We start from the raw sequence: 25,995 nt of genomic DNA, 5'->3' as shown, positions 1-25,995 counted from the left end.
ATTTATTATTTATTATCTCTTCACCCAAGGGAACTCTTCCAGGACAGGAATAATCTTGCTCATTTTTACCAGGGTCCTGCTCAGCAAAGGGCCCATCAGAGTAGATTCTTAGTAATTGCCTAGGGCACCAGCGACTCCCAACTCCCAGGCTCTCCTCCTCCCCCATCAATAAGTCAGAGGGCCAATCAGTGTTTCCTGAGAGCAGAGACAGGAATCCATACTTCCCACTCTCCTGGTTTCCAAATCGAGGCCTGCCAGCTCCCAGCTTCTCTGAGGAGGACCCAGCTAGTAGGTCTGCCAGACACCGTAATAAGTAAAGATACTTCCAAAGTCCCCAAGAGCCCACTGGGGTAGAGGGGACCTCCCGTGGTGAGGTCCCGTGAGCTAGGCCTCTTCCCTTCCTCCTCCCCCTGCCCTGTTCTGGGGAACCCGACAGCAGCAGAGGGTCTGTTGCATTCTTCTCCGTGCCTCTGTGGGAGGCCTAAGACTGTCCCAGGGTGAGTGGAAAATTAGCTGAACTCAGGTGCGGAATTAGCTGTCCGCAGGTTCAAAGCTCTATTCGTCTGTTTCCGATGGCCTGTTCTGTGTCTCTCAACTGGTGGTGAACTGACTTGTGGACTTAGGAGCCTTCTGAAGCTCCACACACTGGGTACCTTGTGGTTAGTAGGCAAGAGGGAACTGCTCACTGCCCTGTCCTGCCCTCCCCCCAATAGCCAAAGCTGTCCTGTTCACCTCCTGAGGCCTCCCCAAGGATGGCGCAGGGAATTTCCATGGCTCGGTGTTCACATCTCGTTGTTCTTCCTCACATAATGAATAGACAGGTACACGTTACCCAGAGAGGTGCTGAGCCTTCCACAGCTCTTTCCCTCAGACCTGGGCCCGGACCACAGCGTCCCGACTGCAGGAAAGGGTATCAAGCAAAGATGTTCCCTGTCCTCGAAACTTAGAGAAACCCAAGAGAACCGAGAGCAGTAATTGAATTCTTAGGGCCAGGGCTGGAGCAGGCTGACAAGGGGTGGGAAATCACCAGGAAAAGGGAAGGGAAGGAAGCGACATAGAATTTCATAAATAACTGGACAGAGTAGTAGCAGTAATTTTAGGAGATGGAAGAGAGGGACCAACAGTATGCAGGAGCCTAGTGGGACAGGAAAAATGGTGCTTGGGGTCAGAGTGTGTGAGAGAGGAGCTCTGAGCACCCATTGACTTCATCTGTAGAATGAGCAAGGTGCAACAGATATTTGGATGGGGCATGGGGGGAAGGGAAGAAAGAGTGCTTGGGTCAGAGAAGGTAAGAGATGAGTTCCTGGCCTCCGTTCGCCCCATCTATAAAATGGGTTCAGAGCCTCTGGCCTTCTTCTGATGTGCGAGGATTCCACAGGGCTCCAAGTCCGGGAGCACTGGGACCAGAGAGCCCTGGAGGTTGGCAAGGGCAGGTAGATACTCCCAGAGGGTTGTCGGCACCCAGCCAGGCTACGTCTGGTCTCCTGGCTGGTACTGTGGTTCTGTGGAGGTGAAATAGTCTTCCAGGAAAGACTGCAGGTACTCAAAGGTGGGCCTCTCCTCGGCATCCAGGCGCCAGGTCTGCTCCATGACGTCATACAGGGACTCGGGGCAGCCCGGGGGGCACGGCATGTGGTAGCCGTGCTCCACCTGCTCCAGCACTTCCCGGTTGTTCATGCCTGAGGGGTGGAGCTCTGTCAGCCAGTGCAAGGAGAGGGGTAGAGAAGGCCCTCCCTCCCCCGTGACCACACCCCCAGCCCCCAGCTCACCTGGGTAAGGAACTCTGCCCTTGGTGATCAGCTCAGTGAGCAGAACCCCAAAAGACCACACGTCCGACTTGACACTGAATCTGCCGAAGAGGGCAGCCTCTGGGGCTGTCCACTTGATGGGGAATTTGGTCCCTGGAGATGTTGGGGGGGAAGGTCTGGTTAATGATGGGGGAGGGTCCTGGAAACTGCTAGATCACGAGAATGAGGACTTCAGGGGTGGGCATCTCGGGGACCCTGAGCATAGACGCCTCTGTGCTTGGCAGGAAAGACCCGCTGTCTGTAGTCAGCACCTATGTGTCTGGTACCATGCCGGGCTCTTTTCACGTGTGGTTGTGCCTCTTGTGACAAGATATTAGAGCGGCTCTAGCTGTCACTAAACGCTGGTCACAGTTTCATTTGTCTTGGTTTGGGTTTAAGGGGCTGAGGGCAGAGTCGGTTCCCCCTCCACTAAGCAAGCATTCTCCCCCGAGTCATATCCCTCAGGCCCGGGTAGCGCGTTCGGTGCTGTTAACACCTGCACTGTTAACACACTGAGCCCGGACCGTCTCTGGCCTCATCTCACTAGTGAGGAGAAGATGCTGGGTAAGTTCTTCGCCCAGCTAGCACAACCAGCAAGCGGCTGGGATCCGCACGAGGCCTTCCGGCTACAGCCCCGGCCACGGTGCCTTAATGCTCTGCTGTCTGTTTGAGGAGACTGAGCCATGCCTGGTAAACGCGTACTGGCCGACCGTGGTCTAGCTATTTTCAATGTATACGTCAGCAATGGCAACTCACGGAAGTCAGGTAACTCAAGACCTGTGGGTAGCCACTGTCTGAGGGGGGACTTGAACCCAGAACCGCGTTTGATCCACATCAGGATGGGGGCGTCTGGGGTCAGCAGGGTTGGGGAAGGGTTTCTGACTGAGGGGGGTGCCTGGCAGCCCCTTAGAGCTTTTGGATTCTAGCGGGGCGGGGCGGGGCCTGTCACCTTGGCGGGGGTTGTACTCGTTATCCTCTATGAGGCGTGCCAGCCCGAAGTCGGCGACCTTGCACACCAGCTGTTCCCCCACAAGGATGTTGGCTGCTCGCAGGTCCCGGTGGATGTAGTTCATGCGTTCCATGTAGGCCATGCCTTCAGCCACCTAGGAGGCGGAGAGGGAGCGATGGGGGTGGGGGCGTGGGGGCAGGGGTCAACGTGGACTTCCGGTAGCGTAACTCCACCTGAGGGGGGTGGGCGTCACCTGAAAACCCCACCGTCCCGCGGACACCCCCTCTCCTCCCAGCACCGCAGCCCAGTGCGCATGCGGAGACTCCACAGCGTCTTCCCGCCCCGGGTCTCAGAGCTCGTGAGGTGGGCTGGGCTGCAGTTCTAGGTGTATTGAAGGCACAAGGGTTCATGAGAGGATAATAGGAGGGAGGTCCGGGAGGGGCAGCCTGCTGGCCCAGCCTACCTGGGCGGCCATGTCTACTAGATGGGGCAGCCTTAAGTTCTGGCCCTCTCGACCCTTTAGGAAATCCAGCAAGCTACCTAGGGAGAAGCAGCCAGAAGATCAGCAGCAAGCCCCTACTCTCCCAGTTCTTCTCTGTATTGGCCTTGCACCTGCCGGGCTAATCTAGCCTCGCTCGCCTCCGTCCCAGCTCTCTCACCAAGATCAACCTTCCTGTTCCGTCTCCACCCGTGAACCCCTGGACACGCCCCACCTAGACTCCTCCCTGGGTCCCGTCTCAGCCGGGACCCTGCTCTGGTTTGCTCAAATGGGTCCACTGGTCGGCTAACTAACCACCTTCCCGCCAGAGGAGGCCCAGCAACCTGGGATGGCCCCGCCTCCTAGCCTGGCCCCGCCCGCCCCGCCCCCTCACCGTAGCACATGAACTCCGTCACGATATAGATGGGTTCATCCGACACCACCGCGTACAGCTGCACCAGCTTGTCATGCCTCAGCAGCTTCATGATCTGCGCCTCCTCCAGGAAGGCCTTCGGGGACATGGTGCCCGGTTTCAGCGTCTTCACCGCCACCTTCGTGCTGTAGTTCCAAGTGCCTGCTCGGTGGCCGCGTACTCGTCAAGACCCTCTCCCCAGACCCCAGCACTCCCTTCCCCAACCCCCATCTGGCTCCTGACATCTTCGTACCCAGCCACACGTCTCCAAAGCAGCCGGTGCCCAGCCTGCGTTCAAGCGTTATGGAGCTCCGGTTGATCTCCCAGGCATCCTTGGCCAGGCCTAGCGTTTGGGGCTTCATGGTGGCACAGGGCGCCGTGAGCAAGTAGCACAGACCGTCGTTCATTTCTGGAGGATGGACGGAAAGGGGGGAGGTCACAAATGAAAGCTATGAGACTCTGAAATTTTACCACAGCCTGGCATCAGAGCTAAAGCTTAGCTGCCATAGACAAAGTGTCTCAAAAAGTAGCTAGTTCATATTTGAGGTCACAGCCAGAAAAGAAAGGGAGATGATCCCTGTGGGAACATTACGGAGGTGGCCTCCCGCCAGGCTTTTAAGGAGAAGGACCGGTTGCAACAGGTGAAAAGGAAGATACGTTTCTGAGGCAAAACTGTGGAGTTGGGCCCGTTCCTGCTATGGGCCTCATCCTAGGCAATGCTGTTGCCTGGGTTCCACACTTGGGTTTTGGTCCTAGATGGATCACTGTGGTTTAAACCCCACAACCAGGCCTCCGTTGGTCAGGTCTATGCCGCCTTCTGCTGAGCTTCAGAATCACTAGCTTCTGCTTGCTTGCGGTCGCTGATTCTGCCTGGCCACTATTACTGCCTGGGCAGTGGCCGCAGCTGCCCAAGCAACTTCTCCTTCCTCCATGTTCCTGCCATCCAACTAGCACAGCCAGAGAGTCTTCTCAGAGTTCAGACTGGCTTCTGCAGCCTGCCGCTGAGAGCATCAGTTCCATAACAGATATTTACATTATGATTCCAAACAACAGCAAAATTACCGTTAGGAGGTAGCAACAAAACTAATTCTATGGTTGGGGGAGGGGCGTCCCAACGTGAGGAACTAGATTAAAGGGTCGCGGCATTGGGAAGGGTGAAGACCACTGGCTTAGAGCCTAGGATGGTGACTGTGTCTCAGAAGTACCATACACACACACACACACACACACACAACAACAACAACAACAAAGGCCCCACAAAGTTTCCATAGACCGGAGCCGGCAAAATGGCTCAGCAGGCAAGCGTGTCCGCCGTCAACCCTGATGACATGAGTGTCATTCCCAGGACCCCCTTGGTTGAAGGAGAGAGTCAATTTTCACGGATTGTCCTCTGACTTGCACACCCATAGTCTGGCACACATGAGTCCCTCCCCCTCCCAGATAAATAAAATGTGTGTGTGTGTTTTTTTTTTAAAGTTTGCACAGGCTTAGGTCTGGAAGCAAGAAACTCTCCAATTCCCTATTCAAACATTAGGAGGCATTGCTTTGTCATGGCCGCTTTGGGCCTCAGTTTCCTTAGAATCCAACACAGAACAGGATCCTGGCCACTACTTCTCTGGGAGAACATTTCGTTGTCCAGGTTGGCCCCGAACTCTTAGTGCTGGGATTACAGGCGTGTGCTGCCGAGCCAGCCTGGCTAACTTATGGTCCCTCTGAGCCGCTCACCCATGTAGTGCTGGACCAGGTTCTGCACAGATTCGAACTGGGCCCTTGTGGTGATATAGTAGCCCCCCGTGTCCAGCTTCCGGATCTTGTAATGCTTCACGTGATCGCCTCTGTTCTGGTCCCAGTCACGGATGGATAGGGAGTAGGCACCTGTGTGGGAAGGGTCCCTTAATCCATCTCTCCAAGAGCAGGCCCCAAAGGCAATGCCCAGACTCCATCTTAGCTCTGCCCCTCCGCTTGGCCCTCACCCAAGCACTCCCCCGCTGACCTTAACGGCTGGTGGTATGGCATGCTAACCCACCTTTGGTGGTCTCACTTTCCCGAATGAGAAAGGCCCCCTGAGGGTTGCCAGCCGAGAGAAGCTGCCTCTCTGCATCCTTCCTGCTGATCTTCCCAAAGTACCACCTGTTAGGAAAAGCAGACAGAGTCAGGCACATTCTCTGCAAACCCCAGTTCATCTTCCCAGGAAGTCACCTCACAAGCCAAGCCTCAGTTTCCTCACCTGAGAAATGGGCTGTTCTAATCGGCTTCATGGCCTGAGTAAAAGGATCACAGAGAAGGGAAACGGAAAAGTGCCAGGCACACAGAATAGATGTGTAAGAAAGACCAGGCTTCTTTCTACCCACTACCTCTTAAAATTGTTAGAATCTGCCAGGAGTCATGGCGCATGCATGCCTTTAATCCCAGTGCTCAGGGAGGCAGAGGCAGGCAGACCGCCGTGAGTTCAAGGCCAGCCTGGTCTACAGAGCCAGTCCAGGACAGCCAATGGAATACAGAGAAACCCGGTCTCAAAAAAAAAAAAAAAAAAAAAAAAACAGACCAAAACAAAACCCCAAATGGTTAGAATCTTCCTGGTGTGGTAGTGTAGTCCCAGCAATCAGGACGTAGAGGCAGGGACAGCTCTTAGTTTGAGGCCACCCTGGTCTACGTAGCAAGTTCTAAGGCCAGCCAGGGCTACATGGTGAGACCCTACCTTAAAAAAAATACAAAAAACAAAAAAGAGCCGGGCAGTGGTGGTGCATGGCTTTAATCCCAGCACAGGCAGGCAGATGTCCCAAACCAGTCCAGGCTACCTAGTAAGACCTTGTCTCCAACGAACAACAAACAAAAAGCGGTAGACCCGAGTCATTGACGACCTTTTCAGGTACCACAGGGCCCTCAACTCATCTCACGAGGACTTTCCACGACCCGTTCTGAACTCAGGGATCAGAGGAGAACTGACTGGCCCACCGGGCTAGCTGACGTGGACAGCCTAAAGCCCTCCCTCGCCCTAGCTCTTTCTCACCACCCCAGGCGATCATCCAGACCTCTACCGCACCCTAACCCCAAATTCTTTCCCCTCTTGATGCTCTCTGAGAAACCTGTAGCCTCAAGCTAACTGTGCCTGTAAGGGGGGCGGGGCTGAAATGACCACGGAGGCTGTGAAGAGCCCGCTGCTGCTGCCTTATCTGATCGGTAGAGTGACCCTGCCACCTGAGCTCAACAGAAAGAAACACTGTCTTCAAATCAAGGGAGATGAGCCAGGGACAGAGGCGCACACCTGTGATCCCAGCACTCAGGGAGGCAGAGGCAGGTGGATCTCAGTGATTGAAGGCCAGTCCGGTCTACAGAGCTAGTTCTAGGACAGCCAGGGCTACACAGAGGAAACCCTGTCTCAAAAAAAGCTACCCTCCCCTCCCCCTCTAAAAAGGAGAAATGACTGAAGGCCTTTGTACCACTGTCAAAATTTGTCAAAGCCCTCCTCCTCCCACAGCCAGGACATTAGTGACGTCCCTAAGGATCAACAAGTAACTCAGCTCTGAGGAGCATGAGACCCCAAGTGTGAGACAGCCTACGCTACAGAGCAAGGCCTCGCTTCCAAATAAAAACCACGCCTTAACAGGCTGGGCACTTCCTTTGTGGTCAACGCCAGCCCTGAACCTAAATGTACCCGCTAATAGTGTTCAGAGGGAGGTGTCGCGCTTAAACTTGCAAGACAGATGAGGAAACTGAACCAGCTACCTCGTGGTTAAGCAACTTCCCTGAGGCCCTACCTCGACGCCAAAACGGGAACCCAAGTTGTCTACTCTCAGGCCTGTGGCCTTAACCAGGCCTCAGCATCAGGCACTTTAGACATCACCATGCTGACGATCTAGGCATCGCCATGCTGCCCCGGCTGTGGACACACATGAGCCCCAACCGCCTGGTGTTCTGGCATCACCCCCCTCCTCCATCCTTCACACTTCCTTCCGCTCTCCACAATCTGGCCTCACTCCACTTATGCTCTGGACTTGCCCATGACCCTCTGCTCAAGGAACCCCATCTCACCCCACGAACAGCCCCTGAAACTGTCCATGCATCAACCTCTAAACACACACCTTCTTCCTTCCTGGAGGGGAATTCTGAGTCCTACAACTGCTATACTTTAAAAGGTTTTGTTGTTGTTGTTGTTTTGTTTTGTTTTACTGCACACACACATGCACGTGAGTGCAAGGGTCTATGGAGGCCAGAAGAGAGCATCAGAGTCCCTGAAACTGGAGTTAGCGAGGGTTATGAGTCACCACGTGGGTGCTGGGAATCGAAACAGAAAATTTAAACAGAAAATCATTGCACTTTGTGTGTTTATTTTGTGCGTGCATTTCTGCTATGACAAAGGAGCGAAAGTCAGCAGATAACCTGTGCATGTTGGCCTTCACTGCTTTCACTGTGTGGGTTCTGGAGATTAAAAGATCATCAGGCTTGATAGCCAGGGCCTTTCCCTGCTAAGCCATCGCTGCATGCTTGGCCCTGGGCTTCTCACCTTGCCTTCACTTCGACGCACATTTTTCTCTCTTGGGTCAATACTTCCTCCCCTTTCACTATCTCCCTTCTTCCTGGACTCTGCTGTCCTGCCCGGTTTTTACTGCCCATGCAACAAAGGTGCCTTATGAAGATCACCCCATTGCCAGAGACAAAGGGAGCCTCAGACACCCCCTCTCCTGTCTTCAGAAATTTCTCCTCCAGCCCTGGTTATTCCATATTGGCCTGGCCCTGACTTCTCCCGGGTCTCCTTCTCCAAGATCAACCTCAGAGTCAGGTCCTAGGACCACTCTGTGTCTCACTCTCTTCCTCCTTCTTCCTACTGGGCAGCTTTGATTGTCCTCTCCACTCAGACGGAGTCTCCGTTCCCGCCAGCACCGGTGTGCCATCTGCCAGGGCTACACAGAACAAATGGCAGTGCCTCCGTGACAACTAGGAACAGGTGCCCCTTCCTCTGCGATAATGGAGTGACACGGCCAGCCACCTCTCATGCACAGCACAGCCTGGTCTAGCTTCTGGCAGCTTCCCTCACCTGTAGAAAGCGTTCCTCTCCACAGACCTCAAAGCAATCCCTCCAGAACCATGTGCCTCCACCTGCTCCCGTGTCCCCCGTTTTAGTGATCGGCACCACACCTAACTTGCTTCTTCAAAAGAGACTGGCTCAGCCTTAATTCCTCTCGCCTCCCATAGCCCAACAACAAACCAGACTCCAAGTCCCGAGGATTCTCATTCTGGTTTTGGATTGTGTTTGGGGAGATAGAGTCGCATGTAGCCCAGGCTATCCTCAAGTTCACTACAGATGCTGGGATTACAGGCACGTGATTACAAAACTGCTGAATGTGCTGGTTTTGTGTCAACTCGACACAAGCTAGAGAGGAAGGAATCTCAGTTGAGGAAATGCCTCCATGAGATCCAGCCGTTACGAATTTTCTCAGCAAGTGATCAGTGGGGGAGGGCCAGCCCACTGTGGCTGGTGCCATCCTTGGATTGACGGTTCCAGGTTCTATGAGAAAGCAAGCTGAGGAAGCCAGAGGAAGCCAGAGGGAGCAAGCCAGTGAGCAGCACCCCCTACGGCCTCTGCATCACTCCTGCCTCTGCGTTCCTGCCCTGCTGAGTTCCTGTCCTGACTTCCTGTGGTGATGAACCCAATGTGGAAGTGTGAGTTGAATAAACCCTCTCCTCCCCAGCTTGCTTTGAGGTCATGGTATTCCATTGCAGCAATAGAAACCCTAAGACACATGCCCAGTCCAGTTCTTCCATTTTGGGGAGGAGGGTGTGAAGATGAATGAAATCTAGGGCCTCGAACAGGCTAAGATACACTCCAGCCTCTCTGCCTGCCTAATAAAATTCACTTTAAATATTATCCCCTTGCAAGCCGTTCTCATATGAAACATGCACCCTCGGTGTCATTAGCTTATTTTTAGATTTAATTTAATTTTATTCATATGAGTGTTTGGCTTGCATGTATGTCCACACACCACACGCATGGCTGGTGCCTGCAGAGGCCAAAAGAGGGCGTCAGATCCCCTGGGACTGGAGTTACTGGTATGAACCACCACTCTGGCTCTGGAGACTGAATCTGGGTCCGGCGGTCTTGCCATCTCTACGACCCTGCTTTGCTTTGTTTTCGTGGGATATTTGTTTTGTTTTGCTTTGTTTGAGACGGGATCTCATCTTTTGGCAGGCTGGCCTAAAACTCACTACGTCACATTGAACCCACATTCTGGGATCATAGACAAGGGCCACCATGGTTGATTTTGTTTGGTGCTGGGGAATCAGACCCAAGGCCTCGTGCCTCCTCCACACTCAACCCTACCATGTGAGGCACACCCCGGTGCCTTTAAAAAAAGATGAGATATCTTTCTTAAAACAGATTTGTTTATGTTGATGAGTATTATGTCTGTACACCTGTGCCCCAGAAAAGGGGGTCAGATCCTATCTTAAAGGTAGCTGTGAGTCATCAGATGGTTGCTGGGAATGGAACTCAGGACCTCTGGAAAAGAAACCAATGCTCTTAAGAGCTGAGACATCTTCCCAGCCCAACACTTTTTAGGTTTTAAAAAATTTATATGGCTGGACAGTAGAGGCGCACACCTTTAAACTCAGCACTCGGGAGGCGGAGGCAGGTGGATCTCTGTGAGTTGGAGGCCAGCCTGGTCTACAGAGTGAGTTCCAGGATAGCCAGGGCTGCACAGAGAAACTGTCTCAAAAACAAAACAAACAAAAAGGTTTATTATTATTATACTATTTATGTGTGTATGTCTGTGTGAGTGTTTGCTGTGTGTGTGTGTGTGTGTGTGTGTGTTTCCGAGCACATGCCTGCAGAAGCCGGAAGAGGGCATCAGTTCCCTTACAGCTGGAGTTACAGATGGTTGTGGCTACCTTGGGTGCTGGGAACCAAACTCCACGCCTTGGAAGGGCAGCAAGCACTGCAGACCGCTGGGCTCCTCTCCAGCTCCCATCCACTACATATTTGAAACAAGCTCGTGGGCAGCACTCCCTGGGCACCCCTCCCGCTCTCCGGAGTCTTCTCACCTTTTCCCTATAAATCTACATTCTCTCTGCTGAGATAGATACATAGCCACATGGACAGATAGATACGTAGATGCATGCATACACACACACAGACATAGGTAACACATAGATAGGTTTTGTCCTAATGTTAATGTTAATACAGACAGGCAATGTATATGCCGGCCAGCACATGATGTGTGTCTAGCTGAATTCACACACCAGCTTTACACACTACTAACTAGGAGAACTTGGGCAGAATATTCACCGTTTCTGTGCTTCAGCTTCCTCATTTGTTTCTATTTATTTATTTACTTGTTTGTTTGTTTGTTTGTTTATAGGCAGCCCTTTCTGTGCAGCCCTTTCTGTCCTGGACCTCACTCTGTAGACCAGGCCGGCCTTGAAATCACAAAGATCTGCCTGCCTCCTGCTGGGATTAAAGGCATTCACTGCCACCACCCAGCTTGGCTCTTTTTTTTTTTTTTTTTTTCAGACAATGGTTCCAGCTGGCCTGGAACTCACTATGTAGACTAGGCTAACCTCAAGCTCAGAGAGAGCCACCTGCCTCTCCCTAGCAAGTGCTAGGATTAAAGATGTGCACCTCCACTGTTGACCAGCTTCCTCATTTGTAAAACAGAAGGGTAGAGTTTCTAGCTCGACCACACAGAAGCTGCTCACTTACAGACCACAGCACCGCTGTAAGGCGCTCTGTGCTGTTACTGCCACCATGGCCATCTTCTTTTGGCTCTGCAGCAACCTTATAACATTGCAGATGCGGAGGCAGGCTCAGAGCGAGGCAGTCATTTCCCAAGAGATGGCCTTGGGAATTAGACACTAGGAATTTCTCCACAGGGCCAGCCCCAACCCCACTCACTCTTCAGCCTGGATGGAATCCGCAGGAGCCACGTAGTTGCTGGGAACATAGCCAGTGTGTCCAGAGCTCAGGGACCGAGCCTGCCACCAGTCACTTTCCCTGTGGACACAGAACACAGGGGTGTCAGCAGCACTCAGGGCCCAGGCAGGGCCACATTAGCTGCAGAGTAACTCTGCCAAACCTCACCCTCAATCCCTCCCCACTCCAAGAGCTTTGATCTGCCTGTCTCCCGTCTACTGCAGCTGCCTTAACTGATGTCACCTGAAAAGGGAGTGTGTTTGGGGATTCCTTCTTCCTCTTGTTCTTCCACTGAACAGGTAGATGCTGGCTAGGTTCCCTCCCCACTGGAAGCTCCCAGTGGCTACAGGTTTCCTTCTGGATAAAATTCAGGCTTGACAACACAGCTTTAAAAGCCTATGGATACTAACCTGCCTACATCTCCAACTTCTGCTTTCTATTCCTTTTTTTTTTTTTTTTTTCTTCCAAGACAGGGTTTCCCTGGGTATCCCTGGCTGTCCTGGCACTCACTTTGTAGACCAGGCTGGCCTCAAACTCACAGAGATCCGCCTGCCTCTGCCTCCTGAGTGTTGGGCCTAAAGGTGTGCGCCACCATGCCTGGCCCAATTTTTAGTTTTAATATTTTTGTTTTTGTTTTTTTTGTAGGATGTGTGTAGTTATGTGTGCAGGGGTCAAAAGACAAGGTGCAGGAGCCAGTTTTCTCCTTTCCACCATGTGGGGGTCTAGGGGTCAGACTCATACGGCTAGGCTTGGTGATTGGCCCTCTACCCACCGGGCCCTCTTCCCAGCCCTGCCCCTCATTCATGTGATTTATCTACATGCAACCACACGGAGCTTTCTAGAACTCCTTGTTTTGTCTTGCTCTCTCCTTTCTCACCTCCTCCTTCATTGTCTACTTATTTTTCTAGTCTTAGTTTTAAAATCTCCAGGAAGCTGGAAAGTGGCCACACACACCTTTAGTCTCAGTACCTGGGAGGCAGAGGCAGGCAGATCTCTGTGAGTTCAAGGCCAGCCTGGTCTACAGAGTGAGTCCAGGGCAGGCAAGGCTACACAGGGAAACCCTGTCTCGAAAAAACAAAACCAAAAAAGTGTCTTCTCTAGGAAGCATTTCTCGATCACAGCCACCTAAGTACCCAGCTTAGTATTCTGCTGGTGTCCCAAGTCCTTCACCTACCCTCTCCCTGTGGCGGGAAGCATCCACTTAGGGCTTCCTCTTAATGACATTTTAAAAAAAGTTTATTTATCTGTTATGTATACAGTATTCTGCCTGCATGTACACCTGCATGCCAGAAGAGAGCACCAGATCCCATTATAGATGGTTGAGCCTCCATGTGGTTAACTGGGAATTGGACTCAGGACCTCTAGAAGAACAGTTAGGGCTCTTAATCTCTGAGCCATCTCTCCAGCCCTCACTAGTGCCGTTTGTTTTCAATGCTTTAGATGAAACCCTGAGTCATACCCCCAGTCCTCACCCATGCCTTTTATTGGCACATATATGTATACTTTCTAGACAGGGATCCGTTTTGTCCCCTTAGGGGCTTGCTCCTGGCCCAGGCCACGCCCTCAGCTAGGTAGACCACTCACTTACGTGTTGTTCAGGATGTGGAACTTCTCGCCTTTGGTGAAGGTGAGGTCATCCTCCGTCCTGGCCTCATAGTCATACAGGGCAACGAATGTGGTAACTCCGGTCCCTGCAGAGTCAGAGGCGCTCAGTAGAGTGGGAACCAAGGAGACTGCATCCCTGGGTACCAGTGCCCTCCCCAGAGCTGGGCGCTGTGCCTGTCCATCATTACAATGCCTACGTTCCTGAAGGAGTTCAGGGACCAGCGGGGCTTTTGAAACCATTTGAGTTTCACAGCTTGCCCCGCTAGGTCCAGGACAAACAGCCTCAAGCTCCTCTTACCCTGGAAAGTCCCCAAGTTGCTTTCCCACCAAGAAGTCTCACCTTTTAAAGTGACACTTAAGAGGATAGAAGTATGTGTTTGTATGTGTGTGTGTAGGTGAGAGAAATTCATCAAGCTCCTGCCTCATTCTTCCAACTTGCTACTTGCAGTTGTTACTGGGGTCTCTGGACAGAAAAAGACCCAAACCAGACTCTCGAGTAGACTTACATACACTGACCTAGCTGTTGTGAGCTAGAGCATGGAGCTGTGTCTCCCGTATCATTCCAGAGACTTCTAGAGACAAGCCTGCGTCTCCCGGTCCTGTTTCCCCAGAGCCCAGGCAGCAGCTCTCTTAGCCCTAGCGACCCACCTGAGATGCTTCTGGTATTGCCAGAATTAAGGAAAGTAGGGCTGGCGGGCTGGGGAGAGAAGGACGCGGACCGGCCTTGAGTGGGGTCAGGGTAGTAGCGTTCTTCCAGCTCTGGGCTCCTGAAGCCCCCTTCCAGGCCACCATCCTCCTTGGATGCAGGCTCAAGCTTCTTGCAGAACGAACAGCCCATTCCAGGTACCCTGCTGCAGAAGGGGGACAGGCCTCACTCAGGGTCCCTGCCTGGCGCAGCACCCTGCGCACACGGGTCTGTGTGCACACTCTCGCACAGGCATGGAGCTTCTACTCTACTGAGCCAGCTGGGGGTCTTCCTAAGTAAGTGCCACCTATGGCCTGCCTCGGAGCTGCATCCCTGTGCTTGGAGAGAGTGTGTGGCTTCTCCGTGCTTTTCTTCTCATTTCTGCTGGGTCAACAGCTCAGGTGTTTTTTTCGCATCAGGAAGTTGCTGTGTTTGGCTTCTTATTCTTTTTTTTTTAATATTTATTTATTTACGTATATAAGAGCTTTATCTGCATGTGCATGACATGACAGAACAGAGCATCAGATCCCATTACAGATGGTTGTGAGCCACCATGTGGTTGCTGGGAAATGAACTCAGGTCCTCTGAAAGAACAGCCAGTGCGCTTAACTGCTGAGCCACCTCTCCAGCCCCTGGTTTTGTATTCTTTGTTGGTGGTGAGCTACAGGGTCTGTAATTCAGGCTGGCTTCAAACTTACTCTGTGGCCAAGAATGACCTTGAACTCCTGATCATCCTGCTTACACCTCCTAAAGGCTTATATGCTTTTCTTTTTCCAGACAGGGTCTCATTGCATATGCCTGGCTAGTCTCGAACTCACTATGTAGACCAGGCCAGCCTCGAACTCACAGAGATCTACCTGCCTCTGCCTCCCGAGTGCTGGGTTTAAAGGTGTGTGCCACCACTGCCTGGCTGCTGATTTATTTTTAATTATTTTATTTGATGTGTATTGGGTGTTTTGCCTGCAGGTACGTCTGTGTTCCATGTATATGCCTGGTGCCAGGGAGGCCAGAAGAGAGCTTTGGATCCCCTGGAACTGGAATCACGTACAGTCGTGAGCTGCCATGTGGGTCCCAGGAAGAGCGGTCAGGGCTCTCAACCCCTGAGCCATCTCTCCAGTCTCAGACTCAAGTTTGTGCACTTCTGATGCCCGTCACTCTGATGTGTTTCTGTGATTCCTTTACGGGGTTTCTTTTCCCCTCTGTGTATTTCTGTGTCTCTAGACATATGCTTGTTGTGTGTGTGTTATGCCGTCTTGGGGAATGTCTTTGTGTGTAGATGAATGTGCTGATCTTGGGACATAGCTCAGTTGCTAGAGTGCTTGCCTAGCATGCATGAAGCCTTAGGTTCGATACCCAGTACTGCATGAACTCAGCCTGGTGGTGTGGTCCTGCAAATCCCAGCATTTAGGAGAAGGAAGCAGGGAAATGAGAAACTCAAGGCCAGTCTTAGCTACCTATCAAGTTTCAGGCGAGCCTAAGATACATAAGACCTCATCTCAAACACGGAAATGCGTTCCTGTCTTTAAATGTATTTGGGCTGTGTGTACCCTTGTCTATATGACTATGGTGGATCAAGTGATTGTGCGTGGGTCTGCCTCTGTGTGTCGGGTGTGTGTGTGTGTGTGTGCACGTGTGTGCATGCAGGCCTGTGTGACCACGATTGCACACCGCCCCACGTGGACGTGCATGTACCTGTCTCTTCGCGCATGTGTGTGTTTCATAACACACCTCTGCAGATCGGCGCATTGGTGAACAGTGAGGGCAGTGTGCCCGCACCTGGAGATTCCCCGCAGAGGGGGATCAAGGCCATTTCCTGTCATGAGTCCAGCCTCCAGCCTCTCAAGCTGCCTCATTCTGGCTCCTCTATCCGTTTCCTAGCAACAGGGCCCTTGTAGGAGGAGGGGGCAGCGAGGCAGGCATTGTGGGGCCCAGCAAGGCGACCCTACCCAGTCTCCTGAGCCTAAAAGCCTCCGTGTACTTCCCACCCTACTCACCCCGAAGGCCCCTACTCCTGGGTCAGTAGGACCGGTGCATAGTCCCCGGAAGGCACAGGAGACCTGCGGGGGAGACAGAACGGCGTGCAAGATGAAGAAGGCCTCGCCAGTATCCCTGCCAGCCAGCTGCCCAGATCCTACCCTCTCCAGAAAGCCAGGAGGCCTGAGCTCTGTCCCACCGTGACTTCTACCTTCGTTTTCTCTCCCACCACTCTTGGAATACTTACAGATTCATCCCCACACAGGGCACATACCCCCGTGCCAACTCTTGCACATTCAGTCCCACCTGAGACAGGGCAGGAAGACACACACCAGCACAGCCCTGCAGCCTCCCAGCACATGCTGGAGTGAGTGCCCTTGCCAACATGGCCGCACGCCATCACAGCTCTTGGATGAGCTCTGGTGCTGTGCCTACACATATATGTACATGCGCATTTGGATGCTCCTCAGGTGAGCACACTCACACACTCCTACGTTGTGCTCAGGCTCATCTTTCAAACTGGAGCGCTATCAAGCTGTGCTAAGCTCACCGGACCTCAACTCAGTCGGCGCATCCTGAAAATGAACCTTATCAGTCGGGCAGCGGTGGCGCACGCCTTTAATCCCAGTGCTCGGGAGGCAGAGGCAGGTGGACCTCTGTGAGCTCGAGGCCAGCCTGGTCCACACAGAGAAACCCCGTCTTGAAAAACGAAACAAATAAAAACGAGTCTTGTCCTAGAACCCTGCCTCTGTCCTCCTCCTGGGCAAATCCCAGCAGCCTGATGCTCACCTCTGGTGCCAGGAGGAAAGTGACAGTTTTCTTGAGACCAGAATTAGGGAGAGGCCCAAGTCAGAAGCAGGGGCCAGCACAGGCTCTTGAAGAGCTGTCTGAACTAGCCAAACATCCCCAGCAGCCAAGTCCTTGGAGCAACTCCACAAGAAGGTTATTGAGCAAGGGGTCCTCACCCCTCCCCATCCCCCGCCCCGCCCCTTGCTGAAAAACTCCACCATTGCAACACTCAGAGAGGAACTGCTAGGGAAGAAGGCTGGTTTGCAAAGATGGGGCATAGCACTGTGGGGGTGGGGCTAGCCCATGGACAGCTAGGGTCCCCCCTAGGGGCCTGAAGATCAAAGCTCCCATGCGGTCCTCCCTCTGGCTGTCTCTCACCGGCATACTCACCCGCTCCCAGGAAGCCTGTCTCCCAGCATCTAATAGGTCTAGTGGCCATATGGTTCTGTTACCTCAGAGTCCTAAACTAACATCCATCTCCCCTCACGCTTCACCAAAACCATTCTCCTAGGTGTGTTGAGGTGAAGAAATAACACAAGTGAGGGGACGAGCTGTGAGGTAGGTTGTGGCGAGAGGCCAGTCCGAAAACAGCCTCTATTCACTCAGCCTTAAAGAGCCCTTCCCTTCACTTCAGGACGCGCCCACAATAGAGTGAGGGGCCAGTATGTCTGAAAGGGCCCAGCATTCCAGGCTGATCAGGTAGGGGAGGTAGATCAGGTAGGTGGTGAGATAGCGTGTTCCCCAGGGCCTAGCTGAAGGGGTTTCAGAGGAGAGGAGACCAGAGGTGGGGTGACATGAAAGCAAAGGCCAAGCCCGTCTCACAAAACCACAGACACGCTTGGCAAACCCTGTGCCGAGCTACACAGATCTTGTGTGGACAGCCTCAGACATAGGCATTTTCTGTGCAGCACACAGACCATAAAGGCCCTAAATTCATCCGTACTGATCTCCAGACACCTGCATCCGTGACTGTAGCACACTCACGAACACCAACCTACAGCCCTCATCCACACGCACTACATGTCTACACACACATACAAAAAAAAGTAAGTTAAAAATTATAGCCCTAGCTGGGTGCAGTGACACACGCCTGGAATCCCAGCACTCTGGGAGGCAGAGGCAGGCACTTTACTTCAAGTTCGAGGCCAGCCTGGTCTACAAAGTGAGCCCAGGAGAGCGAAGGCTACACAGAGAAACCCTGTCTCAGAAAACAAACAAAAAAATTATAGCCCTTACTGGTGTGTCTGCTGCTTCAAACACTTTGCCTGTACCACCTCATCTGACCCTCACCACAAACCCAGTTTTAAATATTATTATTTTTGAGGAAGCAACTGAAGCATGTTTAGATATTTGCCTAAGGTCACACACATGCTGAATCCCATCATTTGGGACTAGAATCTGAGCCATTTCCCTGCATTGCTTGTCACAGAGAAAGAGCTGTAGCCATTCCTGAAATCGTATGCAAATGCAATGCTTGGGTAGGACTGGCTGGGGTGTACACAGCTCTCTCCTGGAGAGCCAGCCCTACCCAGAGGCTCCTCTATGGGATTCGAACTTAAACAGCCCAGGGGACCTCCGTAGGCACAAATGTTGATATTGCTGGGTCATACCCCCCACAAGGGAGCTCCCATATTCTGCCAGCCCATAGGGAGGGAGGTTCAAATAGAAGCCCTAGGGGCTGAGCAGGAGTCCTGGCAGGGTTGACAGTGTAACCACCGGGCAGAATTAGCCCTCAGAGCAATGTCACCCACAGACTCGGAGGGCACAGTGGTCTCATGTGGACCTGGCTTTCTGGTGAGTATCCTGAAGGACTCGGGCACGGTTACACAGGGTGTATTTGAGGCCCAGTGCAGGGAGGAGCCACACTGAATGTGACTGCAGGCACCAGTGGAAGGATGGGGAGAAAGAGAGGCAGAGACTGAGAGATCGGGAGAGACAGTGATGAAGCAAAACAAAAACAAAAACAAAACAAACAAACAAAAAACAACAGCGTGGTATCCTCACAAACTGATTTTCAAGGGGGATAAAAAAAAAAAAAAGGTAAAACAGCAACAAAACCCCCACGTCCTGATTTGTAGCATGTGCTAATTTCCATGGTGTAAATATTCCCTCTGTGGCTGATTTAGAGCTACTGGAGCAACTTCCCGAGGGCTGGGCCCTGGAAGAGAATGAGTTCCCCTGAGTCCCTGTCAGTGAGCCAACACATGGCTGCCAGAGAGAAGCCCGGCCAGAGGCAAAGAGACACAAATTCCAGATAAAGACTGACTACCGGAAGACCGTAGCAGTGCGCCTCCATAATCCCAGCATTCAAGTGGACGGGCAGGAGGATAGCAAGTTTGAGGCTGCTGTGGGAACATGGCAAGACTTTGCGCTGCAGAATCAAGGGCTTTGGGACTGGGGAGATAAGAGAGATGGCTCAGTTAGGCAAGGGATTGCCACCAAGCGCTGGGGGCTGGGGTTCTAGCCTTAGCACCCATGTGAAAAAAGCTGGTGCTGTGAACCTTAAGTGAGGTACACGGTGAGGGTAAGTGAGACAGGGTGGCTCCTGGGGTTCCCTGGCCTGTTGGTATACTGCTAGGTTCACAGGAAATCCTGTCTCCAAACAGGAGCGGCTGGAGAGATGGTCTGTCTGCTCCTCCAGAGGACCTGGGTTCGATTCTCAGCACCGCATGGTGACTCACAATATCTGTGAATCCAGCTCTGGGACATCCAACATCTTCTGGTTTGTAGGCACCGGGACACCAGGCACATACGTACAAACACATTCTATAATTTTTGTTTGTTTGTTTGTTTGTTTGTTTGTTTGTTTGTTTGTTTTGAGGCAGGGTTTTTCTGTGCAGACCTAGCTGTCCTGGAACTTGTTTTGTAGACCAGGCTGGCCTCTGCCTCCTGAGTCCTGGGATTAAAGGTGTGGGCCACCACCAACTGGTACATACTATGACTTTTCCTTTACCATTTTTAAAAAACGATTTCTTTATTTACTTATCTTTTACTGTGCATGGGTGTTTTGCCTGAATGTATGTCTGCGTGAGGGTGTCAGGTCACCTGGAACAGGGGTTACAGACAGTTGTGAGCTGCCGAATGGGTGCTGGGAATGGAACCCGAGTCCTCTGGAAAAGCAGCCAATGCTCTTAACTGCCGAGCCATCTCCCCAGCCCCACACACTATAAACTTTTTTTTTTATTATTAAAATTTTTTACATAAAAGGAGAGCAATTTAAGAAGATGTCTGCATTGCCCCTCGGGCTCCACACGCATGTAGAGTCACGCTCATATCCACACATACACACATACACACATCAAAAACCAGAGAGAGAGAGACAGAGACAGGCAGAGATGAAGAAAGTCAGAGACGGGTAGAGGGAGCCGGATATGTTCAAACACCTGCCTGGAAAGAGCCAGAGGCCTCTCCCCTCTTCCTCTGAGCCCCGCCATCAAGCACTGACTCTCTTGGGAGTCTTTGCACTCTGCAGAAGTCTGGGTGGCGGTAACTATTAGCGAAAATGTGCTAATTTATTAAACATTTACACAGTGACTGGCATCTCGCCAAGAAATGTCTACACACGATCTCTTTAGTGACCTCCTGAGGCAAGTTTTATTCTCAACCCTGACCGGATGAGGACACGGAGGTACAGGGACGTTAAGCAACTTGGGAAGTGAAACAATCCAGCAGTTTGGGCAGCCTGCGTACTCTTCGACTTTGCAATCTCCGCAGACGCGTGACTGCGAACCTCTTTGAGGGCCCGCTGTGTGCCGGCCCTGCCACAATGTGTCTAGAGCCTAGTTAAGGCACAGAGCGAAAGCGGCCTCTCCTCTCTCCCTTTTCCTCTTGTTTCTATATTGGTGTGTGTATTTGTATATGTATGTGTGCATATGTACACATGTGTATGTATACGTATGTGTGTATGTATGTGTCTATGTGTACATGTATGTTTGTGTGTGTGTGTGTGTGTGTGTGTGTGTGTGTAGGTCAGAGAACAACCTGTGGGAGCGGATTCTCTCTTTCCACCACATGTGCCCCAGGGATCAAACTCAGGTTGTCAGACTTGGCATTAGCTGCTGAGCCATCTTGGATGAGAGACAGCACATCTCGAGGCCCTCCTGTTTTTTCTCTCCTAGCTGGCAGTGAACTTCAGCTTCCTGTAACATCAGAAAGGGAGCGACGCAAGACACAAGACGTGGTCGCCAGAGTTCAGGGCAACTCGGATGCTTAGGTTTGTTTATGAATAGGGTAGACTTGCACGCTACACTCTCCGCTCTCCAATGAGAGCGGAGGGATGAGTCTGAGGGACAGGAATCAATTCAACCGAGGGGTGGGGATGCACACCTTTAATCCCAGCACTCGGGAGGAGGAGACAGAAGAAAGTGGATCCCTGAATTTGAGGCCAGCCAGGTCTGCAGAGTGAGTTCTGGGATAGCCAGGGACTACGCAGGGAAACCCTATCTCAAAACAAACGAAAAGGAAATAAAGAAAAAAGAAAGGAATTGATTCAGGAGCCCCTATCAAGGTTGAAATCAGATGTCACAGCTAAGGTCTAACCCTGGACCACAATGCTGCCCGCTTCAGTATCTGCCCCTGTGTGGTAAGCATGCTCTCTCTCCCTCTCTCTCTCTTCCTCATCCTCTCTCTCTTGTCTTGTCCTTTTCCCCTCCCTCCCTCTCTCCTTCCTTCCCGGTAACCCTCCCCTTGAACTTGTGATCTCTGTGCCACAGGGATTGAATGCTCAACTTCCCTACCCCCCACCCCTGTTCTCAGGGAGGCTGTAGCCTTGGATGAAGGACAAGGCACATGAGCTTCTGGTTTCTCACCTGCACCCTCTGGGCAGAGCAGCTGTAAGGATTTCATGAAAAAGAGGCTCTAGCTCAGCGTGCAGTGGCCAAGCAGGCTGAGAACAGCAGCTGCAAAGAGCCCCCCCCCCCCCCCCAGGGCACCTGGTTCACCCGCCTCTAAAATATACCAGAAAAGCAGCTTCCCTGAAGTCACACAGGCCGACGGGCGATTCAGATGAGTGTGAAATCCAGTCCACAGTTTTCTGTTCCTGGCATGGTGACCGGGTTCTCCAAAGCCTGGGCAGGGTTATGCTGTCCCTGACTGGTAAATGTCATTCTTCCCACATGGCCAATGGCCAACTAAATCTGTTTTATGGCAGCTGAACAGCCGGCAGGGAGCCTGCCTCCCACATACCTGTGTTCCTGGACACAAGAGCCCCAACCTTCTCATCCTTTCCCAAGGGCCATTTTTCCCCAAATCACGTCAAAGTGATGATGTAAGACTCGGCCTGTTCTGCCTTCTCCAGCCTGACCTCCAAGTATGAGGGAGAACCAGGGTCAGGGTGAGGTCCAAAGTCTGTCTGTGTGACGACTGGGTGGGTACCAGTGAGCTTTCCTTTCCTTCTCTCTTTGCAAAGGTCTCTCTGAGGATGGGGGAGGTGGGCAGAGGTGCGGGGCTGAGCAGGGCAGAGAAGAAAGAGAAGTTCCCAGACAAGGTGGGAGGCAAGCCCAGTAAACCCCGAGGACTTCACTGAAAAGGAACTAGGAGTTCCGGCAGCGGCAGGAAACCACATCCTGCAAGAGTTCCGGTTTCTCAGAACTTGGGGCAGGGGCGGACCTGGGCTGGAGGGGCAACTAGGAGTCTGAGGTGTGAAGGCACTGCCATCCCTCGCCACACTTGGAGCCCTGACGGAGCGCTGCCATGCTGTCCCACAGTCCTCTCGCTGAGCACGGATACTCTCCTCAGGACCAGGCCACTACCTCCCTCGCAGAGGCCCTCACTTCTCACTGATTCCCTATCATTTCAAACCGCCTTTTTCTGACACTACCCGGTCCAGTCCTGACACCTTCTTGCACGATCCTAGCTCATCCTTCCACCTGGTCCTTTAGGTATCAACTGAGGTTTCCCTACTTGTTACTGGTAAAAGTGGTTCTAGCTGACTCACATAGCTGTATGAACAATTCCCCCCACCCCCCCGGACACACACCATATGAACCTTTAATGCCAGCATTCAGGAGGCAGAGGTAGGTGGATCTCTGTGGGTTCGAGGCAGCCTGGTCTACAGAATGAGTTCCAGGACAGCCAGGCTACACAGAGAAACCCTGTCTCAGATAATTTGAGAGAGAGAACTGATGGTGGCCCAAGCCTTTAATCTCAGCACTCAGGAGGCTAAGGCTGAGGAGAGCCTCTGTGAGCTCAAGACCACATAGTGAGACCCTGTTTCAAAAAAAAAAGAAAGAAAAAGAAAAAAGAAAAAGCGATTCCATGCGCCTTAGGAAATTTCCCATCAGCCTCTACAGCAAGAATCTTTGGGTTACCTAGCCTGGGACTTGGGCTTCCCGCCAGGAGTAGGCGTTGAGGCACTAAGAGTATAGATTCCACATTGTGATCTCCCAGTCTTTCGGGAGTGGAATGGGGCATCCTGCCTTGTTCCAGCGTGGACCAGCCCAGTGTGCTGTGTGGAAGCAACGTGGCTCCTCCTTCCTTCTTCAGCTCCGTAGCCCCTCACCCAGCCTGCCCAGGTTGGTCACCTCCCTTGTCACTTCATCCTCAGGGTGAAGAGCAGAGCAGATGGGGAGTACCCACAACCACACAAAAGCACCCGGGCTTGACAGTATTCACTGCAAGGCCACAGAGGGAGCAGGAGCTGGCAGTGCAGCCAGGAGCCTCACCCTACCCCGCCCCACCCCCACATCCCCCACTCCAGGTCCACACAAGCTTGACTAGGGATGGTAGGCTCAGGCTCTCAGCTTGGCTACCTCCTTTGTCATGTCTAGATGCTCTGGACTCTGCCCCCTCCTGCTAAGCTAACCCATCCTCCTTCCCACCACCGATGGAAGGATAGAGGGAGGATGCTCACAGCTCTCGACTCCAGCGTGGTCATAGCGTGACCAGCTGGTGAATGGGCCCTCCGAGACATTTAGGAGGCTCGGGCGGTGTTCTGGTCCCCAAAGGCCCTGTCTGTGAAGCTGTGAGAAGACCTCACTGTGTAGAGCAGGCTGGCCTGATCTCAGAGAGTCACCTACCTGCCTCTGCCTCTGCCTCCAGCCTCTCCTCTCCCCTCCCCTGCCCCTGTTCTGTCTCTGTCCCCCAGTCCCACCCTGCCTGTGCCTTTCTTCTGCTCACGTAGCTCAAGCTGGCCTCAAACTAGTGACAATCTTCCTACCCCGGTTTTCTGAGTGCCGGGATTATTATAGGCATGTGCCACTGGGCATAGCTTTGGCATCATCAGGAAGGGCTAGTTTCTCCCCAGAGTTCCAATGAGGAAAGCCAGGATCCAGAGAAGCCTAACTCTCCTGCGGTCTACATAGCAATTAAGGGCCCGTTCTTGTCAAGAGCCCAGGAGGTCTCTGAGCCAGCCGATTCCTGAACACCAAACCACACCATCTCCCTCCGCGTTGCACAATAGACTCGGACCAAGGACCAAAAATGGGGATGAAGGCGGGGACCGTGGCTTCCAGCCACAGAGCCCGCAGCAGCCCAGAACCAACTGGCCTCCCTGCCCTGTGTTGCCATGGAAACAGCCCCTGCGGGCATTCGCGGTCAAAAGCAGGATTTCCGTCGGGGCTGCCAGCAATTCCCGGATCCCGACGGGGACGCGGACCCAGACCGCCACCGCGAGTAGGGAGAGGCACCCAGGGAGGTCTGTCGGTGCCCGGGGCGCGGACTTCCCCAGGAAACCAGGATCCAGGCCCCCAGCGCCTGGAAGCAATCCCCAGAGCGTCCCGAACCGCTGCCCAGGGATGCAGCAAGAGGGCCTGGGGCTGCAGGCGCCCCCCCTTGCCCTGAGCCGGAGAGCGGGCCTCTGAGACCCCAGAACTGCAGTCCGGACTCCGCATTCTGCAGAAATCACTCTCCTTGACTCTCTTCTCAGCGACTCCAACCCCGAATGACCTCAGCACCCCCTCTTGATCCTTGCAGCTTCCCCACCTACAACTATCTACCCCTCTCCCAGGCCCCTCAGCTGCTCCCCATATTCTCCCTCTCAAACCCCCTCAGCGCTCTCCCCAGTCCCTTCGAGGGGAGCCCACCGCTCCTTCCTGCGACCCTTTCAACCCTCCTCCCAAATTCCATCAGTTTCCCCCGTGAGGCTCTCGGGGGAAACTTTCGGCCTGCCTTCGCCACAGTCCCTCAGCCTTCTCCCCAGGTTTTAATCAGTCTTTTCCAGGTTTCCATAGTTTTCTTCCTTCATTCCCTTTCTAGCTGGGGTCCCCGCTCTCGCTCAGCTTGCTCAGCTCTCAGCGTTCAAGTTCAGCCCTCCAGGGCGGAGGCGAGGCAACACCTGCCCCGCCAGCCCCCACCTGGTTTGGCCGCCTACCTGGTCCCAGGGGAGCCAGCTGCCGACGACCCGTTCTGGGGCGAGCCAGCCCTAGCTTTCAGCAGCCCGCAGAGGCGATGTGGGGGAGCAGTGGGGTGCTGCCCGCCTCTGTCCCTATCACCTACTCTGGGTAGGGAGGAGGAAGCCGCCTCGGACTTCTCTTATTTTGGTGGCTGCGGAGGAGGAGGCGGCAGGAGAATTTGCAGTCACGCCTCAGCCCCAAGCCAGCTGCCCAAAGCCCGGAGGGAGCCCCAGATTCCAGGTCCGACGGCTCCCACTTCCCGCCTTTCAAGGTTACCTCGGATGGGCTTTCCCAGCGCTGTCCCTGCACCCCAGCTCCTTCCCAGAGGTCCCCTCTGAAGGGACCCGCCCCTTTAGTCACTAGAATGGGATACAGAGGGATTTTGGCCGTCACTGCGCGCCCCCCCCGCCGCCGCCGCCATCTCCCAGGTGGGAAACCCAGAGCCAGGTCAGGAGAGTCTGGTCCAAGTTCAAGTTCACATAGTCTGTTGCCCTTCCACTGCGGTCACCAGATTTGCAGGTAACTTGTCTCCTGTCTGTAATCTCTGCCACCCCATCCTGTGGACTAGTCACAGGTGGTAGCTATAAGGACCTTGCCTTTGAGTAATTCTTTTCAGAACAATCAGCTCGAATCAGGCCACAGCCACACACACACATTTTAAAGAAGCTGAGTAAAGTCCTTAACCACAGCGTCTCTTAGGGATCCTCCCTAAACCCTCCCCAATCTGAGGTGCCTCACCCCCCCCCATTACCTTCAAAACCAAGGTCCTGGGAAACCCCTCTGTCTGGGGAGGGAGAGATATGCGGGGGAGGGTTGGGAGTCTATGTGGGGAGGGTGAAGCGTGGGGCAGGGTGTGCTCAGAAGGATGTGGGGGCTATGTTGATTATAGGCAATGACACCATGACCAGTTTTAGAATGACAACTAGGACACAGTATGCGGTTGGGTGTGGTTATGTATCGTATTGGCAGGGGCTGGGGTGGGGGGTGGGGCTGTGTGGAGCCAAAGTGGCAGATGCAGAGAAGAAGCTTCTCTTCTTGGTGCCATTAATCCCAGTAGGCAGAAGCAGAGGGATCTCTGTG

At 53.1% G+C, this 25,995-nt stretch overlaps 1 protein-coding gene across 1 annotated transcript; it reads right to left on the bottom strand.

The window, feature by feature from the left end:
* Fgr (FGR proto-oncogene, Src family tyrosine kinase) lies at nucleotides 1–24,992 on the bottom strand. Its single transcript, XM_055611486.1, has 13 exons — nucleotides 24,894–24,992; nucleotides 15,817–15,879; nucleotides 13,786–13,988; nucleotides 13,121–13,223; nucleotides 11,515–11,613; nucleotides 5,653–5,756; nucleotides 5,352–5,501; nucleotides 3,880–4,035; nucleotides 3,609–3,788; nucleotides 3,200–3,276; nucleotides 2,737–2,890; nucleotides 1,770–1,901; nucleotides 1–1,679 (listed from the first exon to the last, which is right to left on the bottom strand). Exons 3-13 carry the CDS (start codon nucleotides 13,973–13,975, stop codon nucleotides 1,471–1,473), a joined length of 1,554 nt encoding a protein of 517 aa, XP_055467461.1. The 5' UTR covers nucleotides 13,976–13,988; nucleotides 15,817–15,879; nucleotides 24,894–24,992; the 3' UTR covers nucleotides 1–1,470.
* Between the last annotated feature and the right edge of the window lie 1,003 nt (nucleotides 24,993–25,995).

This window comes from Psammomys obesus, unplaced genomic scaffold (assembly GCF_907164565.1).
Source record: "Psammomys obesus unplaced genomic scaffold, mPsaObe1.curated_primary_1811, whole genome shotgun sequence".
Classification (NCBI taxonomy): Eukaryota; Metazoa; Chordata; class Mammalia; order Rodentia; family Muridae; genus Psammomys; species Psammomys obesus.
This window is presented reverse-complemented; position numbering and strand designations above follow the sequence as displayed.